General features: G+C 56.0%; 1 protein-coding gene across 46 annotated transcripts in view; it reads left to right on the top strand.

The window, feature by feature from the left end:
• OBSCN (obscurin, cytoskeletal calmodulin and titin-interacting RhoGEF) overlaps positions 1-15,059 on the top strand; it is a 232,988-nt gene that overhangs the window by 2,329 nt on the left and 215,600 nt on the right. For all 46 annotated transcript variants that reach the window (XM_018051517.1, XM_018051518.1, XM_018051542.1 and 43 more), the window contains exons 2-7: positions 937-1,946; positions 3,083-3,352; positions 3,596-3,856; positions 4,619-4,927; positions 5,379-5,645; positions 6,165-6,449. In XM_018051517.1, coding sequence (XP_017907006.1) covers positions 962-1,946; positions 3,083-3,352; positions 3,596-3,856; positions 4,619-4,927; positions 5,379-5,645; positions 6,165-6,449 — 2,377 coding nt within the window. In that variant the 5' untranslated portion in view covers positions 937-961. The remainder of the gene's footprint in view (positions 1-936; positions 1,947-3,082; positions 3,353-3,595; positions 3,857-4,618; positions 4,928-5,378; positions 5,646-6,164; positions 6,450-15,059) is intronic.

Raw genomic sequence — 15,059 nt, forward strand, 5'->3', positions numbered from 1 at the left:
CTGTAGAATTTCCATTCTTTGCTCGTTGATGAGCACCCTCCTGCAGGGGTCGAGAGGATCTGTGGCGGGAGCCCAGGAGGGGTGAGATGTGACCCAGGACAGTGGCAGGAGGCACAGGCCCTGTGTACTGCACTCTGTTGGGCAATGTCCAGTGAGGAAGGCTGGACAGCTGTGCACACAGCCTGCAGGGCAGCCCAGTGCTTGAGTGGGGAAAGCCACTGGAGAATGGGGAGCAAAGGGGGCAGGCCGAGCAGGCGGCTCAGAGGAGAGTCTGCTGGAGTAGAGAACACCTCTGGCGTGCCTTAGAGAGAACAGGCCAGCAGTGGGCGCCTCATGAGCCTCCAAGGCCAGGGCCTGCCAGGGTGCAGAGAGTTGCCTCTCTCTGACTGGGAGACACTAGGTAGACTGGAGTTTCAGGCCCCAGGAAGCACCAGTGTGTGGGGAGACAGGAGACCTGATGGAACCTGGAGTGGCCAGGAGGGACAGGGAAGGTCCCTGTGGTGACATACAGCATGGCAGAGGCCGCACAGGGAAGAGGGCAAGCTTGCTGCTGGTGCAGAGTCTGGGGATAGGTGCTCAGCTGGATCTTGAGTTGGGGCAGCAGGCCTGGAGCTGGGACAAGAGGGAGGAGATGCTCCAGCCAATTAAAAAGAGCCCATTTGCGGGGTGGAGGTGGGGCCAAACTCCAAGGCCCAGAAAGAGGCAAACTGGCTCTTCTGGACCACCATACCGGCTGGTGATGCCACCTGCAGGGACAGGCTGTGTGGGAGGAGACGGGAGCAGAATGGGGAGACATTCACCCCGTATTAGGCTACAATTTCCAGGTGGCACTGCGCCGATGAAATAGCCAAAGGGGGCACAGGCGCATTAGCCAGGCGGGGCTCTGAGCACACCCAGGACTCATCCCCACCATGCCCTCCCCCACCCCACTCACAGGTTATCCCGCCTCTCCCCCCCAACCATGGATCACTCCTCGTTCAGCGGTGCACCCCGCTTCCTAACCCGGCCCAAGGCCTTCGTGGTATCGGTGGGCAAAGATGCCACGCTGAGCTGCCAGATCGTGGGCAACCCCACGCCGCAAGTGAGCTGGGAGAAAGACCGGCAGCTGGTGAAAGCGGGTGGTCGATTCCGCCTGGCCCAGGACGGCGACCTGTACCGCCTGACCATCCTGGACCTGGCGCTGGGCGACAGTGGGCAGTACGTGTGCCGCGCGCGCAACGCCATCGGCGAGGCCTTCGCGGCGGTCGGCCTGCAGGTGGACGCCGACGCCGCGTGCGCCGAGCAGGCGCCTCACTTCCTGCTGCGGCCCACCTCCATCCGCGTGCGCGAGGGCGCCGAGGCCACCTTCCGCTGCCGCGTGCGCGGCTCGCCGCCCATGTCGGTGAGCTGGGCCAAGGACGGGCGGCGCCTGGGTGTGCTGGACGCCCCCCGAGTGCGAGTGGAGGAGAGCGGCGAGGCGAGCGCTCTGCGCATCCAGGCTGCACAGCCGAGAGACAGCGGCACCTATACGGTGCACGCGGAGAACCCGCTGGGGGCCGCCAGCGCCGCCGCCGGGCTCACGGTGGACGCGGAGGCAGAGGCAGCCAGCCCGCCGGGGGCCTCCACCGCCATGCTGCTGGCGCACCTGCAGCGGCGGCGCGAGGCCATGCGCGCCGGGGGCGCCCCGGCCTCGCCGCCGAGCGCCGGCACGCGCACCTGCACGGTGACGGAGGGCAAACACGCGCGCCTCAGCTGCTTCGTGACGGGCGAGCCCAAGCCTGAGATCGTGTGGAAGAAGGACGGACAGCTGGTGGTGGAGGGCCGGCGGCACGTGGTGTACGAGGACGAGCAGGAGAACTTCGTGCTGAAGATCCTCTTCTGCAAGCAGTCAGACTGTGGCCTCTACACCTGCACGGCGTCCAACCTTGTGGGCCAGACCTACAGCTCGGTGCTGGTCGTCGTGAGAGGTGAGCTCCTGGTGGCTGGCACGAAGTCGCCGCGCGCAGTGAGCGCAGGCGGAGGGTCCTCCCCGGGCCTCCCACCCCTTCTTTCTAGCTGCCGCTGCCGCTGCCATTTCCCTATCGTGTAGAGAAGTCCGTGGCTGCAGGGCTTGGCGGCTCTTGCTGTGGTGTTTCATTGTCTCTGTGAAAGTCACACGCGTGTGCAACCAAGTGCTTGTCACTAACAGCCCCTCCCTCGGGAGATGGCTGCCCAGTGCAGGCTGAGGGTGACCCAGGCTCTCCCCTTCTCCTACAGGATGCTAGGGGGGGGTCTCCCCAGCTGAGCTGGAGGGAGGCAGGAGTAAGGACAGGTCTCCTGCTGTCAGAGGCCCCAAGCTGGGGCTACACCAGGGCGCAGCCTGAACGTGATTCTGGGTCAGTTTGCAGGCTCCTGTCCCCAGCGCACGAGGGCAGCTGTGGACAACACCGTCAGAACTTGCTGGGGGACTGTTCCTTCTTGTTTCCTAAGACCAGCCTCGATGTGGTCAGAGTCCCATCTCCACTTTTTACCAGATGTAGGATCTCCAGCAGGGCGCTTCAGCCTTTGTGTGTGTGTGTCTGCTTCCTCGTTTGTTTTTTTTTTTTTTTTTTTTTGCAGGGACGTGTGCTGGGGTTGAGCAGTTTTTCAGGCCAGTACTTGTCCAGTGGCCTCTCTGCTGTGTGATCCAGCCTCTCTTGGCTGTCCAGGACCACCAGCTTAGGGGGCTGCCCAGCAGTGCTGCTTGCTATGACTTTACGTGCGACATTTCTCCTTTTTTCGTACAGACTTCACCTTAATTCTTGGGGGAAAGGACTCTTTCCTTGAAGTGCTGTTTCCTCTCTACCGTTCTCCCTCTTCTGCTTTCCCCCTACCTCCCTCTGTCCCCACTCCCTGAAGCTCCTCTGCCCTCTTACCTACCCTCTGCCCGCAAAGCCCCTCCAACCCCTACCCTGGCTCCCTGCCCCCACCCCAGCCTTATACCTACCTTCCCCTGTTTCCTTCCTCTCTTTCACCCGCTTCCCTGCCCCTCTGCACTGCCCCCTCATTCCCCAGCCTCTGGCACCCCTCCGACTTGCCGCTCTTCCCTCTCCCCGCCCTGCTCATCTGAGCCCTTCTTCCGCAGAGCCCACAGTGCCCTTCAAAAAGCGCCTGCAGGACCTGGAGGTGCCAGAGAAGGCATCAGCCACGTTCCAGTGTGAGGTGCCGGTGCCAGCCATGGAGTCTGCCTGGTATAAGGAGGAAACGCGGCTGTGGGCCAGTGCCAAGTACCTCATCGAGGAGGCGGGCACTGAGCGCCGGCTGACCGTGCTCAATGTCTCCTCTGACGATGACGCCGTGTACATCTGTGAGACGGCAGAGGGCAGTCGCACGGTGGCTGAGCTGGCAGTGCAAGGTAAGCGGGCAGCGGGCCAAGAGACTGGGCAGGGTATGGGTCTCCCAGGACCTGGGCGAGTGACTGAGGTCCTGGGCGGCGGGGCAGGCAGGATCCCAGGACAAGGGGTGGGTCAGGGAGAGGTGGAGCGGGAACTCTGGACGCAGGGGCAGGAAGGAGGTGTGGGTGGGGCAGCCCTATGGGGGTCGCTCTGACCGGCTCTACCCGCTTCCCCCTCGCTCACTGCCCCTCTGCCCGCCCCAGGCAACCTCCTTCGGAAGCTCCCAAGGAAGACAGCCGTGCGGGTGGGAGACACGGCCATGTTCTGTGTGGAGCTGGCCAAGCCAGAGGGCCCCGTTCAGTGGCTGTGGAACCAGAAGGCGGTGGTGGCTGGGGGCCGGGTGGCCGTCACTGCTGAGGGCACGTGCCACACGCTGACCATCTCCCGGTGCAGCCTGGAGGATGTGGGTGAGGTGGCCTTTGTGGCTGGGGACTGCCGGACGTCTACGCAGTTTTGCGTGTCAGGTAAGGGCCGTGAGAGCCCCTGTCGGACGGAGGGGGCCCCGTCCCTGCCCGCTGTGCACTGGGCCCTGCTCTGACTTCTCGCCTGCTGCGGGGAGCGCAGTGTGTTGTAGACTGCCTCGGTTGTAGATCTGCTTCTGTGGGGGTGTGATTTGTCTGACACCCTCCTCCGCGATGGTCACACTAGGCGTCTGCAAAGTGGGAGTCCCAGTGGCCCCCCTGACCTGTGAACCAACTCAAACGGTGCAGGGGGTTCTAGAAGCACAGCGTGCAGGGGAACATTGCGTGTGTCCTCTTTCTTGGCCTTTGGTGCTGAGACCAGCTGGCACAGGGTCAGCCCTTTGCTGGGGTCAGGGGTGTGCGGGCCTCAGCACCCGTGGAAGGGTCCTTGTGCCTTGCCTTAGCCATCATCCAGCCCAAGATCCCAAGGCACAGAGGGGGTCAAGGCTGGGAACTGGAAGGAGTCCCTTTCCAGGCCCTGTGGACAGCTCGTGGTGGTCCTGGGCCAAGTGTGGTCTCCGAGGCCCGGGTGCTGTTTCCACTGCAGACAGAGAAAGGGCCACAGAGCTGAGGCCGGGCTGCTGGGCCCACAGCTCGCTCTTGGGCTGGCAGGCCCCTCGAGCTGTGGCCATTCCAGACCACCAGGGCAGTGCCCCCCCACGGAGGGCTGGGAGTTCTGCACAAGAACTTCTCCCTCCTGTGGTATGGGACCCAGGGTTAGGGAGGGGGGTCCCAGTTGGTGACGTGGGCCTGTGCTCTGCTCAGCCCCCAGGAGGCCGCCCCTGCATGCTCCTGAAGCCCCCGTGGTGAAGGCCCGGACAGAGAGCTCCGTGACTCTTGGCTGGTCCCCGCCACCCCCTGGGGACCGCCCTGCTGCCATCGAGGGCTACCTGGTGGAGAGGAAGAGGCTGGGCGCCTACGCCTGGAGCCGGTGCCATGAAGATGAGTGGGTGACCACGCCTGAGCTGACTGTGGCTGGCGTGGCCGAGGAGGGGGAGTTCCAGTTCAGGGTGTCAGCTGTGAACAGCTTTGGCCAGAGCCCCTACCTCGAGTTCCCAGGAACTGTACACCTGGGTAAGTGCTGAAGGCTCTCGTCTCCACGGCAGCCTGGCAGCGGTCTGTGGGGCCATCTGCCTCTGAATTGCCCAGACCTAGAGTGTAGCCCAGTGCTGGAGGGCCCCCCATGGCTCCTGCGTCCTCTTTGTGGAAGGGGGCGGGCCCAGGATCCTGATGCTCTTGAAGGCTCTTTGGTGGGAAGGCCAGGTGACCCCAACACAAGACTCAAGCCCCCAGGAACTGTCTGTGCCCACCAACCCCAGGGCACTAGGCTACCTGCTGGGTCTGTGGGAGCTGAAGGGGATCTTGGGTAGCTCCAGCTTGTTCTCACTCCACCCTGGTCTCGCTTTCACTCAGGGTCTCCATGTGCTTGCCCAGTGGACTTCCTAGAGGAGAGGGTATTTGGGGCTAGGCATTGGAGGAGAGGAGGGGAAGGGCCCAACTACTTCCTGAAGCTCTCACTCCGCAGCTCCCCAGCTGGCTGTGAAAACACCTCTGAAGGCAGTGGAGGCAGTGGAAGGCGGCGAGGTGACCTTCTCTGTGGACCTCACTACGGCCTCCTCAGGGGAGTGGTTCCTGGACGGGCGGGTCCTGAAGGCCAGCAGCGTGTATGTCATACAGCGGGATGGCACCCGCCACACCCTCACCATCCGCTCGGTGCCTGTCAGCCTGCACGGGGCGGAGCTCAAGTTCGTGGCCAACGGCATCGAGAGCAGCATCCGCATGGAGGTCCGAGGTAGGGACCCTGTCTTGTGGCCCCAGGGCTTCTCCAGGCCATGTTTCCCGAGGGATGGGGTGGGATGGAGGCCCTGCAGTCTCAGGGATCCCCGGGAGATCTGCTGTGGCTCTCAGAGCAGCTGGATAATGTGGGGCCAGGTGGTGGGGCGGGCAAGGCCGTGCAAGGCCACTGGGTGTGAGCGGAGGAGGGCCTAAAGAGCCGGACGGCGCCAAGCTTCCGTTCCGTGTCTGTGCCCGCCACTTCCCTCCCCTCTGCCCTCCTCCCTTCTTGTTGATTCCTTCTCCTCCGCTTCTTGTCCTGTGTCTTCTTTTCTTGCCTCGGAGTCTGTTCCATGATATCCGGCTCTTCCTCCTCTGTCCGCTGCTGTTTCTTGCTACCCCCCCACCCCCTTCCTCGCCTCCACACCCTGCTGTCCACGCCTTCATCCCACTTCCCCACCCTCCTCCTCTGATCACTCTCCTCCTCTCGCCGCCCTCTTCACTCACACCCCCTTTGTCACCTGTCTGTGGCTTCCAGCGGCCCTGGAGCTGACGGCCAAGCGTCCGGCACCAGCAGCGGCCGCTCGGGAGGTGCTGGCCCGGCTGCATGAGGAGGCCCAGCTCCTGGCCGAGCTGTCGGACCAGGCGGCAGCCGTGACGTGGCTCAAGGACGGACACACGCTGTCTCCCGGCCCCAAGTATGAGGTGCAGGCTTCAGCTGGGCAGCGGGCGCTGCTCGTGCGGGACGTGAAGCGAGAAGACGCGGGCCTGTACGAGTGCGTCAGCCGCGGGGACCGCATTGCCTACCAGCTGTTGGTGCAAGGTGACACAACTGTGTGTGTGTGTCCCTCTCCCCCCTCAACTCTGGAGAAGCCCTGAGTGGCAGGAGCCGCGGTCCTCGGTCCCCGTGGCGGGGCGGGGAGCAGCTCTGCCAAGCCTGTGGGGAGGGGGCTCAGATGGGCTTGGGTTACCCTGTGGGAGGTCAGAGGTGTGTTGGGGGGTGCTTGGCCCACCCCGTGGCTACAGCAGGGGATGGGATCGTGTTGGGTGAGCACGTGCAGACGGCAGAGGTCTGGGCAGCTCTGCCGACCCCCTGAGGAGGCTAGGCCGTCAGGTCACCCCTGAGGGTAGGGTGGGGAACCAGGAGCCTGGCCCACCCTGGTGGGAGGGTGTGGGCAGGACCTCTGCTCAGCAGGGGAGAGTGGCACTTGGTGGTCGAAAGTCAGCCGCGGAGGCTGCTCGGTCTCCAGGTCTGGGCGAGGGCTGCTGTCTGCCGTGATTCTGAAGCAGGAGCATCTTCGGTTACTAGCTGCGTGGGCATGTGTGTGCCGAGGGCTCTGTCAGCTCCCTGAGCGCCTGTGTGCCCTTGTAGGTCTCACACCCTCCTTGCACAAGGACACGGCTGTGGGTGCCGTGGCAGGGAGGCCAGCCCACTTGGAACTTGAGACCTTAGACGCCCATGCGCATGTTCCCGGGTACAAGGATGGCGTGGAGCTCGGTTGCTCCTGCCAGCACTTCTCCCAGGAGGATATAGACACACGGCACTGCTTGGTGGCCACCTCAGGCACTGTGCAGGCTGAGGGCACCCATAGGTGCTGAGCCGGTGAGGGCTCTGGACTCCTGATTGTGTGTCTGTGGTGACTGCACTGCCTCCTAGGCTTGGTTTGTAGGGAGCAGTTCTGGCTGCTTCCAGCTATGTTGCGCTTGCAAGGCCAAGCTCTCTCACTTCATTTCTTCTGAGAATGCTTGGGAGTAGGGGTAGTTACCCCTGGATTTGGGTAAAGAAACTGCCCACAAAACACATGTATGTATATATGTGTGTATATATATATGAGGAACACAGGTTTGTAATATAAAAAATGAGGAAATTGAAAACCTGTGTCGTCTTTGTAAAGATGAGGAAATAAGGCAGACCTGGAAAGTGTTGGAAGTGTCCTTGGAAGGTTAGATTTGGACCTTGGTAAGTCTGAGGCCCTGGCTTTTTTCTGGAAGCCATTGAGGTCTCTTGGCAGATTCTCCAAGGCCAGCTCTGCCCCGTCCTGGCTTTCAGGAGGGTCTCTGCCTTGTCCTTGATGTGTCCTTACACGTGAACACAGGCCCTAGGGCCATCTGCCCATCAGGGGCGCTGAGGCTGCTTCCCATCACACCTAGGTGGGCTTGGAGTGCCTGGACCACCGGTGCCCATGGAGGGTCCATGTGCAGCCGCCAATCACAAAGGATTTTCATGGTGGATCTGAGACTGCCAGGGTCTAGAGCACGGCTCTGTCATGACTCCAGGACTTGCAAAACCTCTTCTGGGCAGAACCTCTGACTGTGTATCCCTCCCTGTCCCTGGAGTCCTCAGTGATGTTTGCCAGGGGGCAGCCAGCACTCAGGGAGGTACAGGCCGAGGCGGGGGCCAGTGCTGCACTGAGCTGTGAGGTGGCCAGGCCCAGATGGAGACGATGTGGTACAAGGATGGGAAGAAGCTGAGCGCAAGCTCAAAAGTGTGCCTGGAGGCCAAAGGCTGCCCCTAGAGTCTAGTAGTGCTGCAGGTAGGGAAGAGAGATGCTGAGGAGTACAGCTCTGAGACCAGGGCCAGAAGATCTCTTTCCACTTGGGCATCACAAGTCAGCTGATGAAGCAGACATTTAGCCATTGAACAGCAACAGGCCTGGAGGAACCATTTCAGTGTGGATGATGGCAGTGCTCAGCAGACTCAGCAGGTCTGTGTCAGTCAGTTACACAAGTAGCCCTAGAACTTAGTGGCCCAATGGAACAATCCATGGGCAGGAATTCAAGCAGTGTCAGTATGAGAGGCTCATCCCTGCTCCACGTGGTGTTGGCCAGGACAGGAGGATCCAGTCTGGCTTCATCTATGTGCCTGATGTCCCAGGGGGCTGGCTGGGATGGGGCTTCTCTCTTCTAGTAATGTTGTCTGTCTGGGACCATGCTTTTCTCTCTCCTGAGGCCATCTCCCTGTCACGTCTCATTGTGAAGGCCTCTTTCTCCATGTGAGTGGCCTGAGCTCCTTCATACCGTGGCAGGATTCCCTTCAGGGAATAGGAGATGCTACAAGGTTTGTTAAGGGCTGTTTTCACCAGCCCCAGAGTGTTGCAGTCTGCATGCTCTATTGTACAAAGCCAGACATAAGGTCAGCCTGGTTCCAAGGGATGGGAAAAGAAGACTTTGCTGTTAATGAGGGGTCCCCGACTCATTCGGGACAGTTTCTTACAATCTACTACAGGAACGTGGCTCTATCTGTCTAGATCTTTCTTGAGCTTGGGATAAAGATCTTTCTAATGCTTATTGCCTTACACTCACAGGATGGCTTCCACAGCTCCAGCCATCATGTTCAAGGTGGGAAGAACATGTGAGGATTGTATGTGGGTTTTTTTTTCCCCCCCTTTTCACTACTATGTTATAAATTATCACAAACTCAGTGGCTTAAATTAATGCCTGTATGTTAGATCATAGTCCTATAAGTCAGAATTCTATAGATCTGGATTCTCTTTTCAGGGTCTCAAGAGCTGGAATCCATGTGCCATCAGGCTGAATTCTCTCAGGGTCTTTTCCAAGCGCAGCCAGGTTGCTAGCAGAATTCATTTCCTTGTGATTCTGGGCTGTGTTCTGGCTGGCTGGCCCCTAGGGGCACATGGCATCTCATGTCCACTTACTCTTATGCTTAAAATCTCTTTGGCCAGGAAGAGGCCCCTCCCTTGTAACGTCTCACCTGCTTAGGCCAGTTCCAACCAGGAGGATCTGCTCGTTAGTGAGTGAACTCACAGTCAGCTGATCTGGGACCTAACTTCCTTCTGCTGAGTTCCTTCGCAGCAGCACCTAGAGTGGTGTTTGGTGGAATAGCTTAGAGGGGGCATGCGCACTGTGGGGCAGGGATCTTGGAACAGTCCAGCCTAGCACAGGGTGTCACCTGCTTCTTCCTCTCAGAGAACAGACATCTCTGAGGAACCCACAGCAGAGTTTCCCTATGCCTCCCAGTGTGGCCTGGGTCCGACAGCTGTGCCTTGCTCAGGAGCCTGGGAAAGTGAGCCCCTAACCTTCCAGGTTCAGCAGAGTGACTCTGAAGGTGTTGTGGCTGGCCCGACTCTGCTGAGGGACCTGTCTTGCAGGACTGGCCCATGACCACACCAGGATGACTGTGCCTTGATTTTAGACACTGACTTTGAGGCAGGCTGTGGATGGATGAGAGTGTGGACAGGGTCAGACCTCACCCTGGCTTCTTAGGAGCCAGGTGACCTTAAGCAAGTTGTCAGTGTGTATCCCCGTGAAGTTCTTGTCGGCCTAGAAACTCAGAATGGGGGCTTAACTAGAAATGGGGTCTATGCAGGTGACATCAAGGAAGGCATCACAAGGTGAGATAACCGTGGATTAGGATGGGCCTTGAATCCAGTGACAGGTGTCGTTTGAGAGAAAGAAGAGGAATGTTTGCGATACAGAGACATGCAGAAATGGCCAGTGATAGTGAAGGTGGAGGTTGGGGTGATGCAGCCACAGACCCAGGGATGGCACTGGAAGCTGGAAGCACTTGGGAAGGTCTGCCCGCGTTGCCTCAGGAGCTCGGCCTGCCTACGCCTTGATCTCAGACTTCTGGTGTCCAGAACTGGAAGAGAACAAACTCCTGTTGTCTTAAGCCCCCTCTTTGTGGTCATTTATTCTGGCCATTCTAGGACCTTGTACAGTTGCCTCCCACCCCGTTTTCTCATCTTTTCGGTCGGTTCAGTCGCTCAGTCGTGTCCAACTCTTGGCAACCCCATGGACTGCAGCACACCAGGCTTCTCTGTCCATCGCCAGCTCTCCCGGAGCTTGCTCAGACTCATGTCCATTGAGTCAGTGATGCCATCCAACCATCTCACCCTCTGTTGTCCCCTTCTCCTGCCTTCAGTCTTCCCCAGCGTCAGGGTCTCTTGCAGTGAGTCAGCTCTTCGCATCAGGTGGCCAGGGGATCTGCGGTGAGGGGCAGTTATAGAACTGTTGGAACTGTCCTGAAGACACCCTCGAGGAGTGCTGAGGGCTGGCCCCCTCCCGCACCGCTGGACTGAGATTCTGGCAGTGATGTAGGTCCAGGGAACGGGGCGGAGCTTTCGTGGTGGGCCAGAGGCCCAGGCATCAGGGCCCCGTGTCTGGTACTGGAGGTGAACCCAAGCATGTCAGGCAGGGTGGCACTCCACCAAATGTGCGTCAGGGCCTCCAGAAAGTTCTGGACAGTGATGTGGGAACGTCTGGACGTGTGCTTGGCCCCTGGTCCTGCTGAAGAGTGTGTGCTCCTGTGCCTGAGTCCTGATGCTCTTGCTTGCAGTGGGGCCCCAGGGAAGCCACATCATTACCTTGTGTGGTGTCAGTTTTTCACCTGTATAATGAGGCCCACCCAGTTTGAGGGCTGTCCAGGGAGTTAGGTTGAGATGGCGCTTGTCAAGAGGTGCACACAGCGCCCAGTCTACACTAATGCTCCGCCTTTTCTGCCTGTCCCCAAATTATTCCTCTGGAAAGCCCTGCTCTAAATGTGAGACAAAAGCTGTGTGTCCACAGGCTTGCATGGGTTTGTCACGTTTGTCCACTTGAGTGATAAGCCGCGACGCCCTTTTGCATGGGCTGTGGGGGTCTTTGTGGCTGTGTAGAGGAAGCAAGAGCTCTGCAGGCCTTCAGGGTTTTATCTCAAATTGGTGGTCGTTGCTTAAGACTTTTCTTTAAATTGACTCCTTGAAAAAGTTACTGTTGCCTGTCTAAGCCCTCCTTAGCAATGGCATCTGAGCAGTTTGGATTTGTTGTTCAAATCAGTTGTATCAGCTCAGTTGTGTCTGACTCTTTGTGACCACATGGACTGCAGCACACCAGGCTTTCTTGTCCTTCACCATCTCCCAAAACTTGCTCAAGCTCATGTCCATTGAGTCGGTGATACCATCCAACCATCTCATCCTCTGTTGTCCCCTTCTCCTCCTGCCTTCAATCCTTCCCAGCTTCAGGGTCTATTCTAAGGGGTCAGCCCTTTGTATCAGGTGGCCATAGTACTGGAGCTTTAGCTTCAGCATGAGTCCTTCCAGTGGATATTTAGGACTGATTTCCTTTAGGATTGACTGGTTTGATGTCCTTGCAGTCCAAGGGACTCTCAAGCGTCTTCTCTAACGCCATAGTTCAAAAGCATCAGTTCTTCAGTGCTCAGCCTTCTTTGTGGTCCAACTCTCTGTACATGACTACTGGAAAAACCATAGCTTTGACTATGTGGACCTTTATTGGTAGAGTAACGTGTCTGCTTTTTAATATGCTGTCTAGGTTTATCACAGCTTTTCTTTTGAGGAGCAAGCAGTTTGGATTAGAGGGAATCATTCTGTTTTCTCCTGATGTTTGATTTAAATATTTAAATTCTTACACAGCTATTGAGACAGGTTCCATTTGCTGTCATTCCACTGGGGCCCTGCCATCCCCTTCAGAGACTTGGATCAATGTCTTTAGCCCAGGGGAGAAGTTGGGAACTGGGGTTCCTCGGTGACAAAGGGAAGTCTAAACTGTTTCCACCAAGAGAGTCTGATGTACTACACTACATGCAGGGCTTCTCACGTGCCTTTAATTTCAGGTCCTGCCTTTTTCTTTGTCCTAAAGCATTTTTACTTATAAATATGCAATTGGTTTTCCTCTACTGACTTGCCCTAGGGAGGTCTGTGATAACACAGTAGTGTCAGGTAATGGGGAAATTTGTTATTTCAGCATCCCTCTGCATTTAAATGTAAAAAACAGAAACCTGTGAGAGGTGATTAAAACTAGCCAGTCTGATTGATGAGCTTATAAAGTTTAATAGACTCATTTCTCTAAGTCTCCTTGCAGTAAGCAGAGCACTGAGCCCCCATGCCAAGGGGAGCTTGACCTCCTGATGTCAAATGCAGTCCAGAGTTGTCCTCGGTGAGCTTTATTGGGCGTCTGCTGATAGGACCATGGGCTTTCTTCTTTGGACTATTAATATGGAGGATTGTGTTGACTGATTTTTTAAATTCAGTAATTCACATGATGGAGCTTTCTTGTGGCTCAGTGGTAAAGAATCCATCTGCCGATGCAGGAAGTGTGGGTTCCATCCCTGGGTCAGGAAGATCCCCTGGAGAAGGAATGGCAGCCCACTCCAGTATTCTTACGTGGACAGTCCCATGGACAGAGGAGCCTGGCAGGCTGTAGTCCATGGGGTTGCATATGAGTCAGACGCAACTTAGTGACTAAACAGCAACAGATTCACATGGCATCAAATCCACCTTTTTACAGTGTACAGTTCTGTGGTTTTTAGTATTCATGGGTTGTGCAACCACGCCACAGTCTCATTCTAGACCATTCTTAAGATCCCCCTCAAAGCAACCCTGAACCCATTGTGAGTCATCCCCTTTCCTCAGGCTTTGGCAACTGCCAGTCTACCTTTGGTCTCTGTGGATCTGACTCTTCTGAACATTTCATTTAAATGGAGTCATATGATGACTTTTTGTGTCTGCCGTGAAAACACTGAGTCCTCTCTTTTTGGCTGTGCCATGTGGCTTGCGGTTAGTTCCCCGACCAGGGGTTAAACTAAGGCCACAGCAGTGAAAGTGCTGTGTCCTAACCAGCGGACCGCCAAGGAATTCCCCGATGTGTGGCTCTTTGTGTCTGCTTTTTCCATGTAATGTTCACAAAGTCCATCCATACTCTAGCATGCGTTAGTATTCCATTCCTTCTTATGGCCAAAAACATTCCATTGTATGGATGTGTCATATTTTTTCTATCCATCCATCAGCTAATAGACAAGTAAATTCTTTCCACCGTTTGACTGTTGTGAATACTGCTGCTATGAATATTCTTATACATGGGTTTGTCTGAACATATAGTCCAGTTTTCTTGGAATTGCTGGGTCAGATAGTAACTCTGTGCTTAACTTTCTAAGGAACTGCCAAACTGTTTTCCAGGGGGACTGCACCATTTTGCATTCCCAGAAAAGTGTTTGAAGGTTCTATTTTCTCCACATGCCTACCAACACTTGTTATTTTCAGTTTATTTGATTATAGTCATCCTGGTGGATGTGAAGTGTTATCTTATTGTGGTTTTGATTTATATTTCTCTGATGACTAATGATGTTGAGCATCTTTTCATATGCATTTGGCCATCTGCATATCTTCTCCGGATAAATGTCTGTTCAAATTCTTTGCTTGTTTTTAGTTGTTATTTATCTTTTTATTACTGAGTTGTAAGAGTTCTTTATATATCCTGGATAGTAGAGCCTTATCAGATTGATGATTTGCAAATATTTTCTTCCATTTACTTTCTTAATTGTGCCCTTTGACACACAAAAGCTTTAAAATTGTGATGAAGTCCAGTTTATTCTCTTTGGTTGCTTGTGTGTTAGGTGTCACATTTACAAAATCTTTGCCTAATCCAGGGTCAAATAGATGATACCTGTGTTCTAATAATTTTCCAGTTTTAGCCCTTGTAATTAGGTCTTTGATCCATTTTGTGCTAATTTTTGTATATGGTGTGACCTAGGGGATACTCATTCCTTCCATGTGGATATCCAGTTGTCCTAGCACTATTTGTTGAAAAGTTTTTTCCCATTGAATTTAGCATCCTTGTTGAAAAATCAGTTAACCATTATATAAGGATTTACTTCCTGAGACTGTTGTCTTTTTCCGTGTTTCTGAGTCTTTTTTTCCATTGCCGCTCCCCTTTACTCCAGCAGTCTCCACCCCCTCCTGCCTGGCCCTGCCGGAACAGGAGTCTCCTCCCCCACCCTGGGGCCCTGCCTGAGTCATCCTTTTGTGTATCTTCCCCTACCCCACCAAGCACTGGGGCTCAGGAGACAGTCTGAGCTAGTCCGAGGGAGGGAGGAAGCCAACATCACCTAGTCCCTTCCACTGTTCAGGCTGTGTCCTGTAGGGTCAGAAGGGAAGTGGGGAAATGGCGGGACGGGGTAAGACTTTTGCTCAGAATAGGTAAGAGGCTGGACACTTCTGCCAAAGGAAGAATCTCAGCCAAATGACTAAACGTTGTCGTTCAGTTGCTAAGTCACGTCCGACTCTTTGCAGCCCCATAGACTACAGCATGCCAGGCTCCGCTGTCCTTCATGATCTCCCAGAGTTTGCTCAGGTTTGTGTCCATTGAGTTAGTGATGCTCTCTAACAATTGCATCCTCTGTCAACCCCTTCTTTTACCTTCAATCTTTCCCATCATCAGGGTCTTTTCCAGTGAACTGGCTCTTAGAATCTTCAGGGCTGATTTCCTTTAGGATTGACTGGTTTGATCTCCTTGCTGTCTAAGGGACTCTGAAGAGTCTTCAGCTGCTGCTGCTGCTTCAGTCGTGTCCGACTCTGTGCGACCCCACAGACGGCAGCCCACCAGGCTCCCCCGTCCCTGGGATTCTCCAGGCAAGAACACTGGAGTGGGCTGCCATTTCCTTCTCCAGTGCATGAAAGTGAAAGGTGAAAGTGAAGTCGCT

The sequence above is a fragment of the Capra hircus genome, chromosome 7 (assembly GCF_001704415.2).
Source record: "Capra hircus breed San Clemente chromosome 7, ASM170441v1, whole genome shotgun sequence".
Lineage (NCBI taxonomy): Eukaryota > Metazoa > Chordata > Mammalia > Artiodactyla > Bovidae > Capra > Capra hircus.